The 21,404-nt window shown below is 41.5% G+C and overlaps 1 protein-coding gene across 2 annotated transcripts in view; it reads left to right on the top strand.

The window, feature by feature from the left end:
- The first annotated feature begins 310 nt into the window (after nucleotides 1–310).
- Nucleotides 311–21,404, top strand: part of LOC311253436 (gamma-aminobutyric acid receptor subunit gamma-3-like) — a 92,037-nt gene continuing 70,943 nt past the window's right edge. Inside the window, exons 1-2 of one of the 2 annotated variants that reach the window (XM_084347406.1) lie at nucleotides 311–692; nucleotides 1,023–1,171. In XM_084347406.1, the coding sequence (XP_084203532.1) occupies nucleotides 637–692; nucleotides 1,023–1,171 (205 nt within the window). In that variant the 5' untranslated portion in view covers nucleotides 311–636. Of the gene's footprint in view, nucleotides 693–1,022; nucleotides 1,172–6,660; nucleotides 6,795–21,404 lie in introns of those variants that run through there. The other variant, XM_084347407.1, reaches the window with a different exon arrangement.

Raw genomic sequence — 21,404 nt, 5'->3', positions numbered from 1 at the left:
CCTAATTGTGTCATTTGCTGGGATCATTCTGGAAAACCACTGACACAAATGCTTAAATGTGCGGAAAAGCTAATGGAGTACGGATGCAAAAATCAAATTATTTGTTTTTTTAATTGCAATTGTGGTGCCCAGGTACTGTATGTGTGCACGGTGGATGAGTCACGCAAGATCTCCTAAGGTTCACCACCACCACCACCATCAGCAGCAGCAGCAGTAGCAGCAGCAGACAGCGTCACCCAACCACTCTGTTGCCCACACAGGCGTTAAGAGAGGGAGGAGGGCGCTGCTGGAACAAGTCGATTCGACTCTTCTCCTCCGCTGGACTGATCACACTGATTGATCGTCGGGGTGCGTCCCGGAGGAACCCCTGCGAGGAGCTCGGAGGACCGAAGGGGTGGGTGGGAAAGGAAGAGACCGCCGCTGTGGTCGCAGATGCCACGCAGGGAGGAAAGGGAAGGGGAGAAAAAAAAAAAAAAGTGTGTGTGGGCGGATGAATGAGGAAGTTCAGAGCACGGATTGATGGTCACACACCTACTGTACAGGCACTTTATCGCAGCAGAGGCAGCGCAAGGAGGGGATTCTCCATCTCCATCCACCAGATTTCTCTGTGATCGGAGGTGATCCGCGCATGGGAAAATGACAATCAAGTTTGTGGTCATCCTCCTCACACTTCTGCTCGCTCAAGGTGCTCGGTGAGTCTGGCGTGCACCTGCGATTTGCATGATCAACAGCTGAGGGAGGGTTTATTATTTCTTTTCTCTTGCAAAAGTTCACATGCGACTGTTGTGATGGAGGGGGGGGGGAGATAATAGCAAGTGCGCATTTTGTGTGAATGAGTCTGGCTGATAATGCATGTGTTTTTTTCTGAGGGGCTTTCCCCACACACACACTCACACACACTCACACTCACACTCACACACAGAGACATCACTGCATGTTCTCGTTTTAATGCTGCGACAAAGTTTTCCAGGCACATCAACATCATTAACCCTCCTCCTCCTCCTCCACCTCTTCCTCCTCAGTTCTCAACTGGAATATAGCGACTATGAAGATCACCACGATAGCCATGTCAATCAGATGCTGGTGCCCAGGTCGCACCAGGAGGATGCTACGCTCATACTGAACAATTTGCTCAAGGAATATGACAAGACGCTGCGGCCGGATATTGGAGGTAAGGCTGGATTCATGTCAGGAGTTTGTGGAGTGGAGTGGAGCTGTCCATGGCGCAGGAACTAGAGATGGGAGCTGCTTTAAGGCTGGTCAAATACTGTCTTATATGCTTAGGACTATTTTCTTTTGGTCTTGTAAGCCATATGAGAGGACAATACAAGCTTGAGACAGGAAAAGAGGGAGAGGGAGAGGCATGCAGCAGAGGGCCACAGGTCAGAGTTGAACTCAGGCCCCCGCTGAGGACTGAGCTTAAGTCCATAGCTGTCCATGGTCCTGAAAGTAGTGAACCTGCCTACTTCACTGGTTATTACCGGTTGTTAATGGTTGGGAGTGGAGCTGCCCATGGTGCTGAGAGTAGTGGCAATGTTCTGTTATTGATGGGGTGGCACTGTTCCTTCTGGTGCTGTTTGTTAATGGTTGCAAGTAGAGCGGGCCATGGTGCAGAGAACAGGGGACCTGGTTGTTGTTGATAAGGAGTGGAGCTTTCTGTGGTGCTGGAACTAGACAGGGTTTTTGTTAATGGTTGTGAGTGGTCATTAATGGTTGTTAATGTTTGCTAATGGTTGGCAATGGTTAAGAGTTGTTGCTATGGTTATAAATAGTTGTGAGTGGTTGTTAATGGTTGTTAATGTCTGGGAGTGGAGCTGTCCATGGTGCTGGAACAAGTAATGATGTTTGTGAGTGGTTGTTAATGGTTCTTAATGGTTGTTAATGGCGGGGAGTGGTTGTTAATGGTTGTTAAAGGTTGTTAATGGTTATGAGTGGTTGCTAATGGTTGTTAATGGTTATGAGTGTCTGTTAATGGTTGTTAATAGTTGTGAGTGGTTGTTAATGGTTGTGAGTGGTTGTTAATGGTTGTTAATAGTTGTTAATAGTTGTGAGTGGTTGTTAATGGTTGTGAGTGGTTGTTAATGGTTGTTAATAGTTGTGAGTGTCTGTTAATGGTTGTTAATAGTTGTGAGTGGTTGTTAATGGTTGTGAGTGGTTGTTAATGGCTGTGAGTGGTTGTTAATGGTTGTTAATGGTTGAGAGTGGTTGTTAATGGTTGTTACTAGTTGTGAGTGGTTGTTAATGGTTGTTAATGGTTGTGAGTGGTTGTTAATGGTTGTTACTAGTTGTGAGTGGTTGTTAATGGTTGTCAATGGTTGTGAGTGGTTGTTAATGGTTGTTAATGGTTGTTTAAGGCTTAGAATGGAGCTGTCCATGGTGCTGTAGCTAGTGGTTTATTATCAATGGGGTGGCACTGTCCCATGGGTTCTGGTGCTGTTGGTTAATTATTGAGTAGAACTGTCCGTGGTTGTGAGAATAGTGAACCTGTTTGTTAATGGTTGTAACTGGTAAGGAGTGGAGCTGTCCATACCGCTGAAACCAGGAAACCTGGTCAAGTTAGTGGTTGTTACTGGTTGGTAGTGTCGCTGTCCCTACTGCTGAAAGTATGGCGATGTTTGGTAATGGTTTTGAAATCGAGCTGTCCATGGTGCTGACACTAGTGATTCTAGTACTCTTTTGGACCGTTGAAGCTTGAGACAGGAAAGAGTGGGAGAGTTGGGAAGACATGCAGCAAGGTGCCACAGGTCAGAATCAAACTCAGGCTCCTGCTGAGGATTCAGCTTCTGTACTTTGGGTGCACACTCTACCAGGTGAGCACCCCAGTCTTATCAGTCTTTTATGAGTGTCAGCTTGTTCCAGATCTCCACTAAAGCCTGACGATGCTTTCACAGAGTGAAGGATTCACACCCAAGACTCCATGTTTTTTTAATGGCAGCACCATTTCCTAAAATGTTTGAAGAAAAACAGCATTATAGTGAAGTACCGTACTGCTGCACAGCTGCCCTGGCCTATAGACGGTGGATACTCATGTATGGCTTGTCAGACACTAGCAGGGCCAACAGACCAAGGTCCAAAAGTCTCAATCAAAACTTAGCACGAAGTTTACATGCCCATGAGACTGTAGGGCTGACACACTGTGCATATAAGATGGTCTGTGTGTGTGTGAATGTGAGGTCGAGGGCGGCACTTTTCTCTGATTGCGCCAACATTATTTTTACTACACTTATAGTGCAATCAAAAGCCCAAGCTTCTTGGTGGGGAACGTTCCTCTTCAGTGAAGCAGGGAGCCTGGTTGCTAATCAAACCCTAACTGGTTTGACCCACCGGTAGGCTGGTGACAGGAAAAGTTCACTGTATTTGTAGTCCTTACCAAAGTCGCCATTTACTGTCCCTGCTGCATTTCAAGAGTCGTTTGCAGAAATCAAACCAGTCTGTCCTTGAAGGAGAAACGCTGATGGTAATGAGAGTTATATAACATGCATAAAAGCTCTGAATGTTGACCTGCCTTGACATAAACGCGGCTTTAATTGTGTCGTGTACTTCTCTTTTGTTATATATTTTTTTTACATGCTGGTGCTTCTTGTCCCTTGATTGTGATTTTGCATCTGCAATCAGCAATGTGCTTCAAAAATCAGAGGAATAGTTGATCTGACATGTGGAAAATCATTCGGGAGTTGCTCTACTCTACATGCTCTACATTTTGGAGTAACGGCTGTGTGTATCTTAACTTTTTAGACGCTGTTGTTGCTGTAGTTTCATTTCCTGCAGCTCTCTGTGACATTTTCTTCCCCTCTTATAACCTAAATCCCCGCACATGCTGGTACACGAGTATGTCGATGCATGCCGAAGACACCTACATACATAAGACTTTTAAGAAATGATGTTAACTTTGACTTATGACTCAAAAAAGCCTTTTTTAAAAATCACGAAGATGTTGTTTGGACCCTTTTTCAAATCAATACGTGTGAAATATTAGATTATTTAAACTTTTTCGAGCTTCCAAGCCAAAATTTAAAATATCATATCATTTCTCTTACCTGTGTTTCTATGTATCCATTGAGACTGTTGTGGTCATGCTAGCTTAGTTAGCTAGCTTCTCGTATCCAGATGGATAAAAAGCACTAGGGGTCAGAGGAAAAACATGTATTTTTAAATTTTTGGGTGACCTGCCCCTTTAAATTAAACAATTTTAAGATGTGTGGAGGGTAAATGCTGGTCCCCGAAAGCCCTGACCACCCCAAGTGATTTGAAAAGACGTTATTTAAACGTTTTTTAATCTTCACTGTAGCTGCTAAGCTAAAAGCATTAGCATGCACTACATTTGAATTGAGTTCACGAGCTCAGCTGAGACTTGAGAGTGTAAATACTGTCTTTTTCAAATCAGTTTGGGAGCTCGGGGCTTCATGAGAGTGAGTTTTTAGCACATACTTCTCACAATTTTCCTTTTTGGGTGAACTTATCCTTTAAAAATGACATATGCCATGCTTTTATTCTGAAGTCGTTACAAGCTGCTGTGCAAACACTAGTTTCTTTTTTTATAAAGTGATGTATTTTATAATCTTATAACATGTTTCATTAAAAGAATCTAATAACGTCAGAACACTAGACTGAATAGGAGGTGTGCTTTTCCATCTCTCAGCTGCGGGACTCGTGAGTCTGAAGTCATTCAGATAGTTAAGACTCAGTCTCAGACTACACCGTGTACCTTGAAGTTGCCACCGACATGCCTGAGAGACTTTGTTTTGTAATGGTTTCAGCTGGGAGTTTCAGAAGCGTTCCGCTCGAGATGAAGTTTCAAAAGACTTTGCGGAAGGACCCTGGTGGGAACACTTATCTCCACATCATTAAGAGTGTTTATTTGTGTCCCTAGGTTATTTAAAATGACCAAACACCCGGCTCTTCACAGTCGATAACCTGGTAGGAATTGATTTTTTCCGCCTCCACCGGCGGCTCTCTGGGTGGCTCGGCTCACCTCACGGAGGGGGAATCTCCCTCCAGCCCTGCCGCCGTAATTAAGGATGAAATTTTGATGAGATCCAGTTGACAAACCTCAGTGTCGTCCATGAAATGTTAATGCCTTCGCAGGATAATGCGAGGCGGTGGGAAACACACGGGCATGCATGTGTGTGTGGAACCACACACACACACACACACACACACAAAGCAACACACTGGAAGATGATGCTGAGTCAAAGACAGATCTGGGACATTTAAGTCGTCGTAAAAAAAAGAGTGGGTTCAGTCGAGAACTGCTGCAATGAATCTCATGAACAGACACACGCACACACACACACACACACACACACACACACACACACAAAAGAAGTACACTCACGCAGACAGCTAGCTACTGAAGTCAGAACAGTGTGGCTCGTTTCCGAGATACACCTGAATTTTGTCTAAATCAAAGTCATCCTGTTCACGCACACACACATGCACACACACGCACACACACATGCTCAATGCTTTTTCCGTTTGCCTCTTTTATTAAAATGTGAGTAGCTTCTCTTCTGTGGTTCTGCTTGTTTATATGCTGCCGGCTGTGGAACCAGAGCACACACTGTTGTTTTAAGCATATTTGTGAGATTCCCGCATTAATTGGCCCCTTCATTTAAGAGCTGAGAAGCGTATTTGTATCTCACACTGAAGCGCTCTTCTTTGGCAAAACAACCTCTTTAAGCTAAACTAAAGTAGGGGAGGCTGGGGACAGTTTTTACCACTCTTTATATTCCTTTTTACAAAAATGTGTATCTTTGACCTCTTAAATCTTGAGCACAATTGTTGAAGTATGTGTTAAAAATCTGATTTTTTTCTCTCCAGTCGTCCAGGAAAGCAAATATTCAAGGACAGAAAACACAAAGCAGTGACTCCTTTGAGGTTTCCTGGCAACCTGGCAGCGACAACAAAGAAATAGTCCAATATTAGCTGAACTTGCCATTTACACTGTGAATAGATTAGACAAACAAGATATCACACCATAACAGCTACTGTGGTACTGTTGGGTGGTTTTATTCACCTCTAAACAGGGCTGAGCTAGCCACCTGTAGCTGCTTCCTGTCAAGCTGTGTAAGCTAAGCTAAGCTAACTGTCTGCCGACTCTAACTTTATACTTATAAACTTATAAACATGAGATTGATATTGATCTTCTTATCAAGAATACAAATACTCAAAACTGCAACGATAAATCAGTTAGTTGTTGATTAATTAGTTTAAACAGTGATTGAATGTAACTAAGTACATTTACTCAAGTACTGCACTTAAGCACTTATTATATATCTTTATTTTTCCATCTAATGCATATATGAATATTAAATCATACATTTTGTAAGTAGTTCACATGCAGCTATCTTTGTTACAACCACCAGACGCTTCTCTACTTTGTTTTAAATGTTATGTGATCAATTATCAGTTCACTTTGACAGTTAGAGGCTTCCGTACTCAGACTTCTGTCTTAACCAATTAATGAGTGATTTAAGCAGCACCTGCCCGCTGATTGGCTTAGACCAAGCCCGGAGTCCCGCCCTCCTAAATCGATAGCCAATCAACATCTCTCTGCTGTCTGCCTCACGTCACTACACTCACATGTCAACGGTCGAGGGTGCTAGCAATTAAAAAAATAAATAAATAAATAAATTTCAAAAAAAAGAGGGTGCGAGCAATTATCTACTGTAGTTTTTTTAAGCAGGATTAAAAATTAATAAACCGAATTAAGTAAGTTTGGAAGTTGGTGCCGGGCGGTGTGTTGGATAACTTTTTAACCAGAAACGTCGTCCTTCTTTGAAAAAACGTCAGAGGTGAGTTTGAATATATGCTATTCTTAATAAGAGGGTCGACGTGTAAACTGCGGACTTCGGTAACATTAGCTTAAATAGCATTAATGTATATGCTGCTTTGGTCTGTGTAAACTGGCTAATGTTTTCTGACTATATGCGCAGTGTTTTTCGGCGTTTGCCTTGACCCACCCCTCGTATATTGGTCGCACACACCTGTTGTGCTGCTCGGTTAATTAGCTCTTTCTCCCCTCTGTCTGTTTCTGTATGTGAGAGGAGGGTTGCCAGATCTGGTGAGAGAAACAAGCAACCAGGGTGATGAAAACAAGCCCCAAAACAGAGTACTTGACCTAATCTGAGAAAGAGAGAGGCAACTTAATCAGTTTGTCCTGTATATACAGTAAATTAATGTATTTAATATGCATTTCATAAGAAACCATTTAAAAAATACTGGAATTGTATATGTACATTTTTGTTTTTCTTAACTTTTACAAAGACTATAGAATTATTTCAGTTTTCAGCTCCAGGCAAACTAAGCGGTGCCCCGGTTTCTAGACTGGTCTGTACTTTAAAATGGAAACGCAAGAAAAAAACCAGTAGGAGCAACAGAATACAACAGAACAGGGTTATTATCTTAGTTCCCGTGTTTGTTTTCCTCCTGTCTTTTCCAGTCTTCTGAAGGCAGCACTGAGCCTAATCTTCATATAAAGTGGTTGACTGGTCCACTTGTGAAATTGCGACCCACATTTCCCCCGAGCAGAACAAGTGTTGAGCCTCACCTTAACCGATAAGAAGCAGTTCGCCTTAGATGAAGATGAGATGCTTTTGTGTCCCTATTGTGTCACTTTCCTTTTGGATTCTGAGTGTGATCACTGTGTGCGATCTGTGTGATCCTCGTGTACTGTACGACAACGTGTGTGTGTGTGTGTGTGTGAGAGCCTTGGCAAGTGTGTCAGTGTTTGTGTGTGTGTTCACCAGGGAATTGAGGACAAAGCGGGTTAGAGTAGAGGGCTTTGTATGCTGCGAGGGCTCTGCAGCCTCGCACATTTTGAATTCCCGAGCCACGGGTGATTCAAGGAGTTTGATTAAAGTTAGGTCTGAGCCACGGTCTTAAAAATACATCAGTCATCCAACAAATTAGGAGATAGATTTGAAAAGAGTTCAAGTATATTGATCCAGCTAACAAATACTGTATGTATCCAGAGCTTTATGTATCTTATTCCTCTGTGCCGTAGAGCTCCAAACACGTTCTCAAGCTCAGTTGATTAAGAGACTTTTTACATGATTTGTTGACAATAACAAAATAAAATCGACAGCCTTCCCTTTAGGTCCACCCAGCAGACTGGGAGATACAACCCACTGTTGGATAACAAGTTATAAATAATGACAGCCTTGGCTATTTGACCCAATCATGGAACAAGGTACAGTGTGTTTAGGTCACAAATGGAGCTACTATTATGATTCCTAGTAAAACTGATGAAGCCTCTTGCATGAGCAGAAACTATCTTCTAAACCAAACAAGCTCAATTACTTTTGATTCAAGATACGGTCATATTAAACTTCTGTCCTATGAAATGCACTCTCCCATGCACTTCTGTTAAAGCCTGCATGCTGCTGCCCTGCATACTGCAAGATATAACCCTAAGTAAATTGTTGCTGGGCTGATTGTATGAGTTACACCGTGAACTACAGTGTAAGCCAGGTTCTTCCGGCCTATCCTTTTGTCTATATTGTAATAAACTGGCACCATCAACAATATGCCAAATTAGCTAGTATCACTTCTTGTTTGCAGTCTAGCAATGAATGTACCGAAAAGTGACCTTAGAATCGAATTGAGGATTTGGAGAATCGTCACACCCCTAATCATGAGACTATTGTTGTTGTGGACAGCATACGATGAATCGTACTGTATCACGAGTTCCCTATGATTCCCACCCCTACGGCAGAGACTCAATAGAAAATCAGAGGAGGAAGGAGTCACACTGCTGATCTCAAGAGATAATACTCCTTAACCACAATGTGGAGACCAAACATCTGATTAAGTTGTTACTGCTTTAAGCAACCGTCCTTATTTCAAATCCTTCGACTTGTTAGAAACAACTGGAACATACCAGAGTGAAATAACTGGATCATAACAGATTTAAGTTCAGCAAAATCCTTGATTTTTATTTATTTATTTATTTATTTATTTATTTATTAAATGTAATTCTGAACAAGCTACTCAGATTAAGTAGAGGGTTCAGTGTCAACCTGTATGTGAATACATTCAGCCTGGCAGCTTTTCAATTTACCCAGGAAGCTAATGCAGTTGCAGCTCGGCTCTGATCGCAGCAGGTGACGGTGACGGAGGGCTGTAATTGTCCATAGCTAACGCGCTATTGATCCACGCCAATTGACCAGGTTGCTGCAATCATATCCACCATTACAGCCTCTCTCAATAAGTCTGGCGATTACAATAAAGTCTGTGGGTGGGAGTGGAAAGGAGACGAGTGTGTTTGTGCATTTTAATAGAAGGTGTGAGTGTGTCTAACTGTAATCAACAGGCAGCTACCGTTTGTAGTTGTACAATACTTTTATCTATCTATATTTATTCATTTGCTTTTGTTTATTTATAATATTTGTGTTCACGGGTTTGGCTTTCATTACACTTTAATTATATGCATGATCTAAATGTGTGTGAGTGTGTGTGTCACTAAAGAGATGGACTTTGATTCAGATAAAAGCCAGGTGTGTGTCAGAAATAGAAACCAACGCTGCTCCAGACATCATCAGTTTGCAGCTGTTTCCTGTCTCTCTCTCCATCTGTTTCTCTCAATCTCTCTCGCTCAGTCACCTTGCTCTTCTGTGCCCCCCCCCATCCTCCCTCCATCCATTCGTGACCCTCTCTTTATTTCCCCTCCAAACCTCCCACTACTTACTATCAATTACAGCATGTTGCTACATAATTCATGTTCGGTATTTGCGGTCCAGATTTGAGGCTTTTTGGAACCAAGTGGAAGTTTGACCCACTTTGCATCCTATATTAAAACCTCATAGATCCACTTCAGAAGTCATGTCAGATTTCATCACCCCAGGGCGAAGCATGGGAGCAAGAGGATGGGATGCTGGCATGGCAGCATTTGGTCTATTCTGCTCATATCCTTGTACAGTACACGTCAGCAGCCCTAAATTGTCCTCTTGTTTGATAAAAGATTTAGACGTATCCTTTGTTTTATTAAAGCATGAAACCAGTGCAAATCAGATGTGAGGAATCATAACATTATTTGCTGAGAAAGTTCAGTCGGAGTTTGGATTCTTTTTTTGGATCCCAGTGCCAGAAATAACAAAGGAAGTGTTTGTCTTGGACTCAAACGCTTTGATTTAAGCTTAAACTAGAGATGAATTGGAGTGGATGGAAGATGATGGGACTATATCTGGGATGAAAAGGACTCTTTTAAGTTGACTGTGCTAACGCTACTTTGTCAATCAAGTGCTTGAGTAAAAAAAGAACAAACTTGAAGAAAAAGTTGGTAACTCGAACCGGAAGAGTCCGTTTGGTCAGTCGAATGGTCAGCCACTTTAGTCTAGATTGACCGTATAAATTATGGATGGAGCTTTCTGGTCTGAAAGTGAAGCAGAAGTGCCTTAAACCTGCATTCTTTGTAGCAGCTACTGGTTTCAAAAAGGAGTCGAATTGTATGTAAACTTATGAGAAAATGACCCTAATTCTCACTTGATTTATTACCTCAGTAAACAGCTTTCTAATGAGTTTATGGTCTCAAATGATAGTTTCAAGTCTTCTTCAATACAGCATGATGTTCAGTTTGTAAGTAATGGTACCATGTAGAGTAAAAGCAGCTTCAGGGCGTGGCTACCTTGTGATTGACAAGGTGCTCCCACGGCATGTGCTCGGATTTTCAGTCACATTCAGTCAGGAGAGACCACGTGACAGTGTGTATCCTCCCAAGTGCCACTCTTTTATCCAATTATGGTCATTCTGGAAAAAAACAAGATGATGACGGCAGTAATGCTAAACGCGACGCTTCAAAATGGTAGCCACAGATGGGTGACATCACTGTGATTTTACAATAGGTTGAATCTACAGATATTGCCCCTCACTCCCGGCTGCACTCTTGAGTTCAGTGTCAATCTGTGGTTATGTCCAGACAGTACTGAGGCATCAACGCTTGTATCAACCGGCTTAAGCCCCCTCTTGTGTCAGTCAGCGACCACCATGTGTTTGAAAGTCTTGCAGCTAATCTAGATGCTCGGTTTTCTCGCTACAATTTGCTGAAACTTGCAGTTAAATAAAGTGCAAAGTTCTCTTGTAAGCACACTCAGTGTCAGTTATTCTTCACTCTCAGCTCAGACAACATTGAAAACCTGTGATAAGAAGCACATTTCACAGACTTTTCAGCCTTTTAATGGTGTTTCTTCAAGCTGTGGGTCAGCATGATCCGACAAGTCTTGACAAACTCTACAATGAATTTTTTATTATGTCTGCGACTGGAAAGAGAAAAAAGCCACCACCAAGCTATATGTTCACAGGAAAATAAAAGTCTCATATCCTCAAGTAACTTCCATCAGTTTATGCTTCTTTGGTGCTCTTTGATCTGTGAATTTAAGGATGCATGTGTGCCTGAAAAGGTGGTCAGCTAAATCACAAACACAGGTGGAGCTTTTTAATTGACTTGGTATTCTCTAATGAACAGGGGTTCATGCAGCTTCTTTGAAGATCAGAAAATGATTGGACTTTGAGGATGCAAGCTCCTTCTTCTTTAAACGTTAAGCTTTTATTTAGTTTTCTGGTTCGCATTTGGAATTTTGAAACCTAGAAAAGACACGTTTGAATAAACACAACAGGCTCATTCTGAAAAAAACAGTGTGTGGACCTCGTTGCTAATTTTCCGATTGAAACGCCTTCAAACTGCATAACATCGAAATCATTAAACACAGCTAATGGATTGGAATTAATACTTTCTTAACAGGGCATAATTTTCATCACTATATCTACCCAGCTGGATCATAATCAGTTAGAAGTGGTATTTAAAATAAACTATAATGTTTAGTCAATTAAATGTAATATATTTGGGTGTATTTTGACTAGAGGGAAGCCACTTAGCATTTAGATTGATTTGAAAAGAGAGTTGTTCTGGTGTGTCTTGCACTAGATCGCACGTGTCTCCGGCTTTTTGGCCTCCTCTTTGCCAGTGTCTAGTGGTAGTGTATTAGACGTATATATTAGTGAGAGTGGTCTGAAAAGTACAAAACAAACAAGCTAATTAGCTGTTGGCTTTAGTCTTTGCGGTGTGTTCAAGTGCAGCTTTTTGGCTGGGAAACAGGCAATGTGAGGTGAAGCAACAGTCGGCCTTCTTCTGCGCCAGTTGACTGATGTTGGTTTGGTGTGTCTGGGTTTTAAGTATGATTGAGCTACACCCAGTTATGAAGGTGAAGATGTGTGGAGCTGAGAGGATTTAAAGCAATTTAAAACAGCAACTGATACACAGTGAAAAATGTTGGCTTTGTAAAAAAACAAATGATATCTGGTTTATGTTCAGATGTTTATCGACATGCTCACATGCTAAGCCTTTAACTTCCTCTAAATGTACTCTACATACAGGAGATGGTAGCTAAACTGAGTTTGGACGACTGCAGTAAGATTTTAATCTCAGATTCAGTGTTACATTCAACACAGGATTTCTTATGATTATACCCAAAGACATTCAGTTAACTGTCATGTGACAAAGACAAACAGCAGGTCACAGCGAGGGACTACACCATCGGCTGATTTAAAAGGCTCCCCACCAGAGAGCACAATTAAGTGGCGTGTCCCCTCAGAGTTGTTATTGTTTGTGATATGTGAGGAGAGGAAATGAAAAGAAGTATGTTGCTGCTAAGTGCACCAACACTACGTCTCCATGTCCCGTTCATTATTTTCTTATTAAACCAGCTCAGTTAGTTGAACCCAAGACACTCGGTTAAATTTGTGGCAGCAGTGTTTCTTTTTCCCGCGGGCCACTGTTTCTTTCAGTCATGCCATTTGTGTTCACAGTTTTCTTGGCTTAGCTTCCTCTGCTAGTCGGCCAACGTTGTTTTTCAACTTTACTTTTCTTTCGGTTCAATTGTCAATTTTCTGTTGTGACAACAATGTGCTTATGCTCTGGTAAGCTTAAGGCACTAACACTACTTGGTTAGGTTTAGTAAAAGATTCTGTTTTGGTCTGTCACGTCACTACCATCCCCTCTGGCTCCCTATAAGACAGTCAGCAGATGTACATGTAGTGTGATTGCAGTAACGTGCAGTCCCAACATTTTATTCATGTTATCCATCACAGTTGAGAGGATGGAACCAAAAAAAAGACGAAACACTTAATCAGTTATCAAAACAGCTGCTGATATATTTCCTGTTGATGTTTCCGTTGTTGCAGCTCTAAAATGAACTCTTTGCAGACAAACATGTTGAATGATTTCCCACAAGGAATGAGAATACAAGTCATTTTCAGCTATAAGGAAATTGGCTATTTTTAGCTTAAAAGCTGCAGGATACACATTTGCAACTTGGCAGCTTTAAAAAACAGCGAGAGATAAAAACTGCTGTAAAACTGCAATACTTTTAAGATCCTGGTTTACCTGGTCTGTGACAGTTTTATACCGAAAGACACAAAAAGCTGAAAAGTGTAATGTTGTTGAATCCATCTCTCTCTATATGACAGTGACAGTTTGTGTGTCACTTTTAAATTCTGATTGATGACTTCCTGCTAAGAAGGAAGAGTTCACACCCACAATTACAGCAATTCCTCCAGAGTAAGATAGTTGCTCTTCCCACATCTGGCGCAAATCTCGGTGGGTTTGAGGCTGACTCGGCCCTGGCAGGCCCTTTTCCCCTTGATCCTCACAGAGCTGACATTTGGCACAGCGGTGACACCTCACCAGCTGAAAGGAGGATTCTCAGACGAGCCTCCTCAATATTTCAAGTCCTGTGACATTTCATTAGATGAAGAGGAGTTTAGATGCTGGCAAATGCTTCTCCTCACATCTCAGCTAGCCAGGTTAGCCAAGCTGACAATCACCTGCGGGAGGGAGGTGCAGGAGCTTCTAGCACACAAGGTGCTCGCACACACACACACACACACACACACACACACACACACACACACACACACACACACACACACACACACACAGACGCAGCAGACATAAATGGTACACACAAGCTGGCGGATGTAGTAACCTTTTATGAGCTCTGTGATGCAAATGTCTCTTCCGCTGTGTTTATGTGTGTGTGTGTGTGTGTGTGTGTGTGTGCGTGCTTAATGATGTAATGTCTCAGACTTGATGTTTTTCTCAACTTTTAGGCTGTTTACACTGAAATTTAAGCATATTCCCCTAATTACCAATGAGTGAGCTTCATGTTTTAAAACATTTCACGCTGATAACGATATCATGTCATGTGTTGTCATCTGCCAGCGCGGTACACTGCATGTGGGAACTTTACGTTGCCATGGTGATGTCTCCCTGTGTGTTGACAGGCATTGTGATTATCATAGCTCGTACTTACAGATGAGATGATCTCATTATATTTTAGGAGAACCTTGCTGCATAAATTAGCAAATCAATGAGGATTTTAAAAAACCTTCTATACCACCCTTAATGCTTAAAATATGAAGCTAAAGTATGCTGACAGAAATATTTGCAAATGAGTGCAGTTTCCCAGGCCTTTTTTTTTTTTTTTTTTTAATAACCACACACTGTCTGAGGACCCCAAACAGCAGGCCTTGACTAGAAATTTAGCTTCTCTTAAAATGTTAATTCATCTCCAAAGAGTGGTTGTGAGGCCTTCATTCCTTCAGCTTTTCCAATTTAATGAGAAACCACAAAGGAATGACCGAGCAATCATGTAGAGCTTTAAAGAGGGTCTGATACCAAAGTGAAGTGCATTAGGTGGTAATAAGACCAAGCTGGGTCCGGATCATGGCTGACACATTTCCCATCCCTGTGAGCTCTAACCATTTAATCGATTTCCATCTGTGTCTCCCATGTCCACTCCACTCCAGCCAAAGCACCACTGGTTAGCCAGGGATTGCAGGAGGTGGGGTGGATAGACATTTAGTGGAGCTTCTGTGGAGAACAAATCAGAAGGACCATTTTGTTAGAGCATTGTGTGTGTGTGTGTGTGTGTGTGTGTGTGTGTGGCAATATGTATTTCAGATTACACTTTTGATTTTATGGAAGATTTAAAAATGCCTGAACAAAAACAAATCAAACAAGGAAATACAGTAAAATCCATGACACTTTGTCATGCCACAACAGAAAACAAATGTGTTACATTTCATTACACTGTGGCCACTGACAATTCTGGATTCTGATTAATGGAAAATGTATTTTTCTTAGTAAAAGGACAGTTTAACAGGACACCTGTGATGTAGGTGTTCGTTTGCTGTGGAAGATTAATGTGACAGTGAGCCCCAGCTTAATAGCTAATCAGTGAGAACCACACATATGTAATTAAAAATGTGTTTCATCACTGAATAATACTACCTGCAAAACACAGTCTTGAGTGCAAGGGAGCATTTTCTTGTCAGAGATGCATTGTCAGTGCCAAAATGAAGAAACAATCTCTCCAATCACAGCTTTTGAGACCTTGTGTCATTGTCATTTAATTGAATTTTTGATCATATTCCAAAAATTGCGCAAAGTCAATCACAAAAATCCTTACAGCCAGCTGCCTCACAGGAAACCGTTTTAATGTGAAATGCTTTCTGTCATGGTTGCCGTCTGTAACACCAAGCCTCACCCATGGTCTCGCCCCAAGGGATCGGACAGGCGATAGTTATTTATTTATTTTTTGAACTGACCAAACTTCACACAAAAGAAAAAGGTCTCTAGCATGTCTAGTTATTAAAGATGAATAATTAAATTCACTCACTTTGAACAAACATTGTATATTGTATCGGGGAATTACCTTCATGTTTTGCCATTGTGGTGACAGCTCACATCAGAGACAGACGTGGCATTTTTTCTGAAAGCCTGAAACTGCTAAAATCTCATCCTCCACATTAGCTTGTGTGGCAACAGGCAGTTTCTGTTGTTGTGATGGCACCATGGGAGCAAAATAATGCATAATTCATTGTTTACCTGATGGACACAAAGTCTAATTAATTCTCCAGAATCTCCAGCTGTGACGGGTGTCTCTGATTTTGATTTCCTTGGTTTAAGTGACAGAGTTGATTGTGAAAAAGTTGCGACGCTAGTCACCAAGGACCCGACTCTTCTATCAATCTTGTGTCAGAATGAAGCCTAGTTGGGTGTGTGTGAATAAAGCACATAATATTCTGTCTCTTCCCCCATCAAAGAGATTATAGCATTAACCTCTGTCATGGCAGACGTCCAACGCCTATTAGCATTATTATAAATATATCCAGTAGTGATGTTAACACAGTATCCTGGGATTAGCCCAAGCTGAGCCAAAAAGCTTCATATTTGCATCCATTTGCACAATAATCCTCAACCGTGTGAACGAAGTCTTGAAATTGATGCTAACGTCCATGTAGTAGCTGGTGGGTCACATTCAATTCAGTCAATTAAAAAAGTAATTGATATAATAAATGGATGATACGCTTCTCATTTACCAGGGAAAGCAGGTAGAAGAGCTTGTTGTGATTATTTCATTATTCTTGAAGTATTAACGGAAATTGAATTGAGTGATAATTTATTAAACGCCCTCCTCATTGCGTGCTTTAATGTGTGTGTTGGTTGTAGCGAGCACCCTCTACCCCCTCCTCTATTTTGCTGAGTTATTGCTTGGCGTTGGCTGCGTGATTGCCTGTTGGCGATTCATAAGCAGTGAGACCTTTCCCTCCGCCTGGTTCTCATTAAACCTCAGAGGGAAGAGAAATACCTTCCCTTCTCAGATCTATTAGATTGGATTCAGGGAGCTGAATACAATCTGGTACAGTATGTGCTCCTTCAGTCCCCCCCACACACCTACAAGCCCAGACCACAAATACACACTGTATACACACCTACACAGACAGTCAATATCTGTCTGATGGGAATGTCTTTTCATTAAGACGTACATGACTTTTTTTATGCGTTCATGAAAACAATATATGAGTTTTTACCGAATTCTCGGCACACCTTACATCATCTTTTATCTGTCTGGTGAAATGAGCTAGACTCTGCGGGGTCACTCTGGTAAGCTGCACTCTTTAATTTAAATAATATTTGTTTATACAAGGAAGATTTCCTGGGCAAACATGCCTCAGCAATAATGCTTTAAGTGTATTCAAGTCGATCTACACACAGCTCAGCACAGCCACACTTTTGCTGGATATTGAGTATCCTTAAAGATGAGCTAGAGGACAAGTGTAACTGCTTTGCTTCTACTTACAGTGGCTATAACCAATATTTTAACAATGCTTAAAGTACTGTGTTTGAGCACATTGTTTGGCATGCCTACAAATGTACTCTATTGGTTCTCTTCTTTTTGGTTGTCTGCCGGCTAGGGCATGGAGACCCAACCCGAACCCAACCCGAACCCAACCTGTCAGGATCTGGTTGGCCAGGCCGGGTTCGGACAAAAACTTAGTAGTGAACAAGTGTGTGCGTACCCATAGATATAAAAGCGATGCGTATTTACATGCATATTTTTATATTAATGCGCATAGAACAACCTTTTCACAGTCATCTACACTTTACATGTCTGTAATCAGGCTAAACAGGCAAGCTGTAACCACCACAAGTCAACGCCTTAGCTTACATTAACCGTGTCGGGCTCAAGTCGGGTTTGGATGTAAAAGAACAGAACACCTGTTGAGCTCGGGTCACGCTCCGTTTACAGCTCTTGCGCAGTCGGTCGGGTCAACTGGACAACTGCACTATAATAGAGTGAATTTTGTACTTGCATTCATCAAGTGGCCGGAAACACGACTCCAAAGGAATGATAAAGTTTCTCCGTAATTGCTGGATGTGAAAACAAGCAACTTTTCTCCATATCAACTTAAAAAAATGTCAATCAAGCTCACTAATTAACACCTTACTTTACCTTCATCTTTACTGTATGTTCTAAAGTGTATCAGTGCATATTGCAGTTTGAAAGGGGGTCATGTGCTGCAACATAGCTATTCATTGGTTGGGATCAGTAACTTTCTGAAGTCCCTGCTGCTCGCCTACTGACTGCTGAGAGCCAAGAAACAGTCTGACAGACTAGTGAGCAGACACAGCCAGGCTAACAGTTTCTTCCTGAAATAACCAGCTGCTGGCTCTAGCTACATATTTAGCCTACACTCTCAGAAGAGTGGTATCAATCTTCTCATCTAACTCAAAAGAGCATATAGGGAAACCTTCCAAGAACGTGGGAGTGAGGAACTCGAAGCACTGAAGGCTTTCATTTTTTAATTATTTCATTTCAAATTGGATTTTGCAATGATTTGTCAAGGTGTGTGTTCACGCTTGATCTAAAATGTCTTTAACTAAATAAAATGTTATGACACATATCAATAATTTTCTGGACAGGTGTAGGCTCAGTCGATCAGGCTCCTCTATCAAGATGTCTCCCGGTTTGTGTTTGCTGTGTAGCATCAAATTAATCAAATTAGGCAGCAGTCCCATCCCATATGTTTTCTGAAAAATACAACGTCTTAGACAACTTCATAAGAATAATAAACAGCTGCTCTGAGTCTACTGCTGGACCTGTAGTATCTGCCGGAGGCAAGGCTGTCAAATGATACCACTTTTCTGGGCGGAAGAAAACATCACCTGCGTATCAAGGACTGCAGTTTTCCGGCAGTTTGGATAGAGTTGGCTGCAGATGGCTGGCTGCATCTTGTCCTTGGACCGAGTTCCTGCTGAAATGTGCAGATGTGGGTCAAATACCATTTGCAAATAATTTTTAGCCTTGGCTTCTTCCTGCTTGGGAGAACCAGATGGCTTTTGGCCTCCACATGCAGTATACAGCTTGAGTTATTTAAACATTTCTTGGAGGCAGAAATCATTTCATTGGCTGTGTTAAACCCTAGTGTGATGAACTACAGAACTACATTTTTCTTTTTTCAAAGTGTCATTGACTAAAAATAACGGCGGAGACGGTCATTGCCATTTATAATTGTATTTGTTTTTCCACCTAACATGCAGGCTTTATGGTAAAAGATTCCAACAGCATCTACATTGTAACAGTAATAAATAAACACCTACATTTTTTTCCCTGTCACTAGACTGAAGAAATTCTAGGTCATATGTCAGTGAAATCTAAACACATAGACATCATACACACCTCGCTACAATCTATGGAAATCACACCGTGCAGTGGGATCAATGGCCAGTAGTGAGACATACAGCTCGATTCATCCTCAACACTCGGCTGCTGTCCCATGTGTGTTCATTTTACCTCACGGTGTGATATTGAAGCCTGACACCTTGCTTGTGTGACTGACATTTGCCTGGAAAATGGATGAGCAGAAGTTAGGGACCATCTGAAAAGTTGTTTCAAATGCAGCAAAGAAATTTTCTCTGAATTTTGTGTTTCAGAATAAATTTCCAACCAACTATATCTTTTATTTAGAATCTTGTCCCACTGTATGCACACATTATACAGTAGATAATAAAATATGGTCTAGTTATCCATTATGGCCCTTTTTTTTGTAATAGTAAAGTCAGTCTAATCGTGTCTGTTCAAGTACCCTCAGTGACCACTACCATAATAGCTCTACCAAAAATTTTACCAAAAGTTTTTCACGGTAAGATACAGTGTTAACATGTTATATGATACACAAAAACAACACACAGATACAGAGAGTAGCTCTGTGTTAAACCTACAATCTCTTGTCGATCTAAGTTTAAGCTATGTGACTCTATTAAAAGAGACAGAGCTCTTGATATATGGAATAGCAGTTTGCAAAAGCTAACGTGAGCTTTAGATGTACTTTAAAGCCATATGTTCATGTTTGCAGGCTTGTAATTTGAGAAAGTGAGAAGAAAAGCAGCACTGCCAACTAGAAATTCTACAGTGCAAGAATATAGGACTACTGTATATTACTAAAAAATCAAGTGCAACAACAAACACCAATATGGGTCATAATAACCTGCTTTCACAGTCGACCTCTATGGTCATTTTTCTGATGAGGACGGGCTAAATAGAGAGGTATTTTGATTATATTATATGCAAATTTACAAATGCACAATTTAGATGCAAATACAAAACAATAGATGTGTCCACCAACCTGTGTTTTCTACCTCGGTATCTCTATTTAGTTGTCTAGTGGTTTTCAAGCAATACAATGTGAGAAGCCGTACATTTGAAGTGAGCTGATGTACGCCCTGACATTTTTCTTAAATGTTAACTAAACCGATCAATTATCCAACAAATTCATCAGGTCGATTTTCTTAAAACTTCGCCAAGAGAGCTTCTTATGTAAACCAGTCAAGTCCTTTTAGCTGTTTGTTTTCTGGCGCTCCTCAATGGTTTTGACATTTTTCACTCATCAACAATGCGTGTGTGTGTGTGTGTGTGTGTATGTGTGTGTGTGTGTGTGTGTGTGTGTGTGTGTGTGTGCGCGCCTAGAAATTTGTTGTTTTGCCAATGTGTGGTGCAGTGCCATGCAGGCTGAGAACTGCTGGAAAAAGACAGCAGAGGGAGGTTTTTCTTCACAAGTGGAGCTGCTGCAGTCACATACATAAAGATTAGGTGTTACTGTGCAACCCCTCACCGCATTTATAGACCTATGACATTTATTATACCTCCGCTTCGGTACTGCACGCTTATTACCTCGTCTTTAATGCCACATTCATATTAGCAGCATTAAACTGAAATACCGTTGCTATTCGGGAGCATCGCTGTGTTTTACTTGAATGCCCACATTATTCAATCATTTGTGCTGTATTTATTAATCAACCAGTAATGTTTTCTACCATTTAAAGACTTGGAGGAGAAAAGGAAACCAACATCAGTCGACTCAGTGTTTTTTTGTTTTGTTTTTTGCACTTGTTTTGACACGCTTCAATCAAACTGTAATGCCAAAGGGGAGCAAAGAAGCCACAAAGAAGTGGCTGCATGGCCTACTTGTGATTACCATTAGAGGGCTGACACCAGAGGGCTGACACAAATATTCCTGTTGTCAGCTCACATAAACATGCGTACTGATATGATGAACCAGGGTAAATTACAACACTAGCTGATGACTTGTGTAGGAGCAGTGCCTTTCTCTTCTGATGTTGGTCTGAGCTGAGACACTGTGGGTCGCTGGACCAGTTCTTGGTTGCATCCGGGGCAGAGTTGCTGGAAGCTGGTGGGGCATCAGGCCCATTTTGCTGTACTAGAAACTCCTACTTCTTGGTGTAACACTTAAATCTCCTGTCACTGATTTCTGCATTATTGCCCAATAATTGCACCATTGTTTAAAGGAATAGTTCAGCATTTTTGGAAATTCTGTAATTTGCTCTCTTGCTGAGGGTTAGATGAGAAGATTGACACCACTCTCATGTCTGCACACTAAATATGAAGCTACTGCCAGCAGACAGTCTGCCAAGTTTATCACAAAGGTTGGAAACAAGAGAAAGTCTGGCTCTGTGTCGCTCTGTGCCAGTCGAAGTGGGCTCTTGGAGTTGTTGTGAATATGAGGTTGCCAGACAAACAATGGAGTCCCCAGGTAGCCACTGCATC

This window comes from Pagrus pagrus (assembly GCF_965226575.1).
Source record: "Pagrus pagrus genome assembly, chromosome: 24".
Classification (NCBI taxonomy): domain Eukaryota; kingdom Metazoa; phylum Chordata; class Actinopteri; order Spariformes; family Sparidae; genus Pagrus; species Pagrus pagrus.
This window is presented reverse-complemented; position numbering and strand designations above follow the sequence as displayed.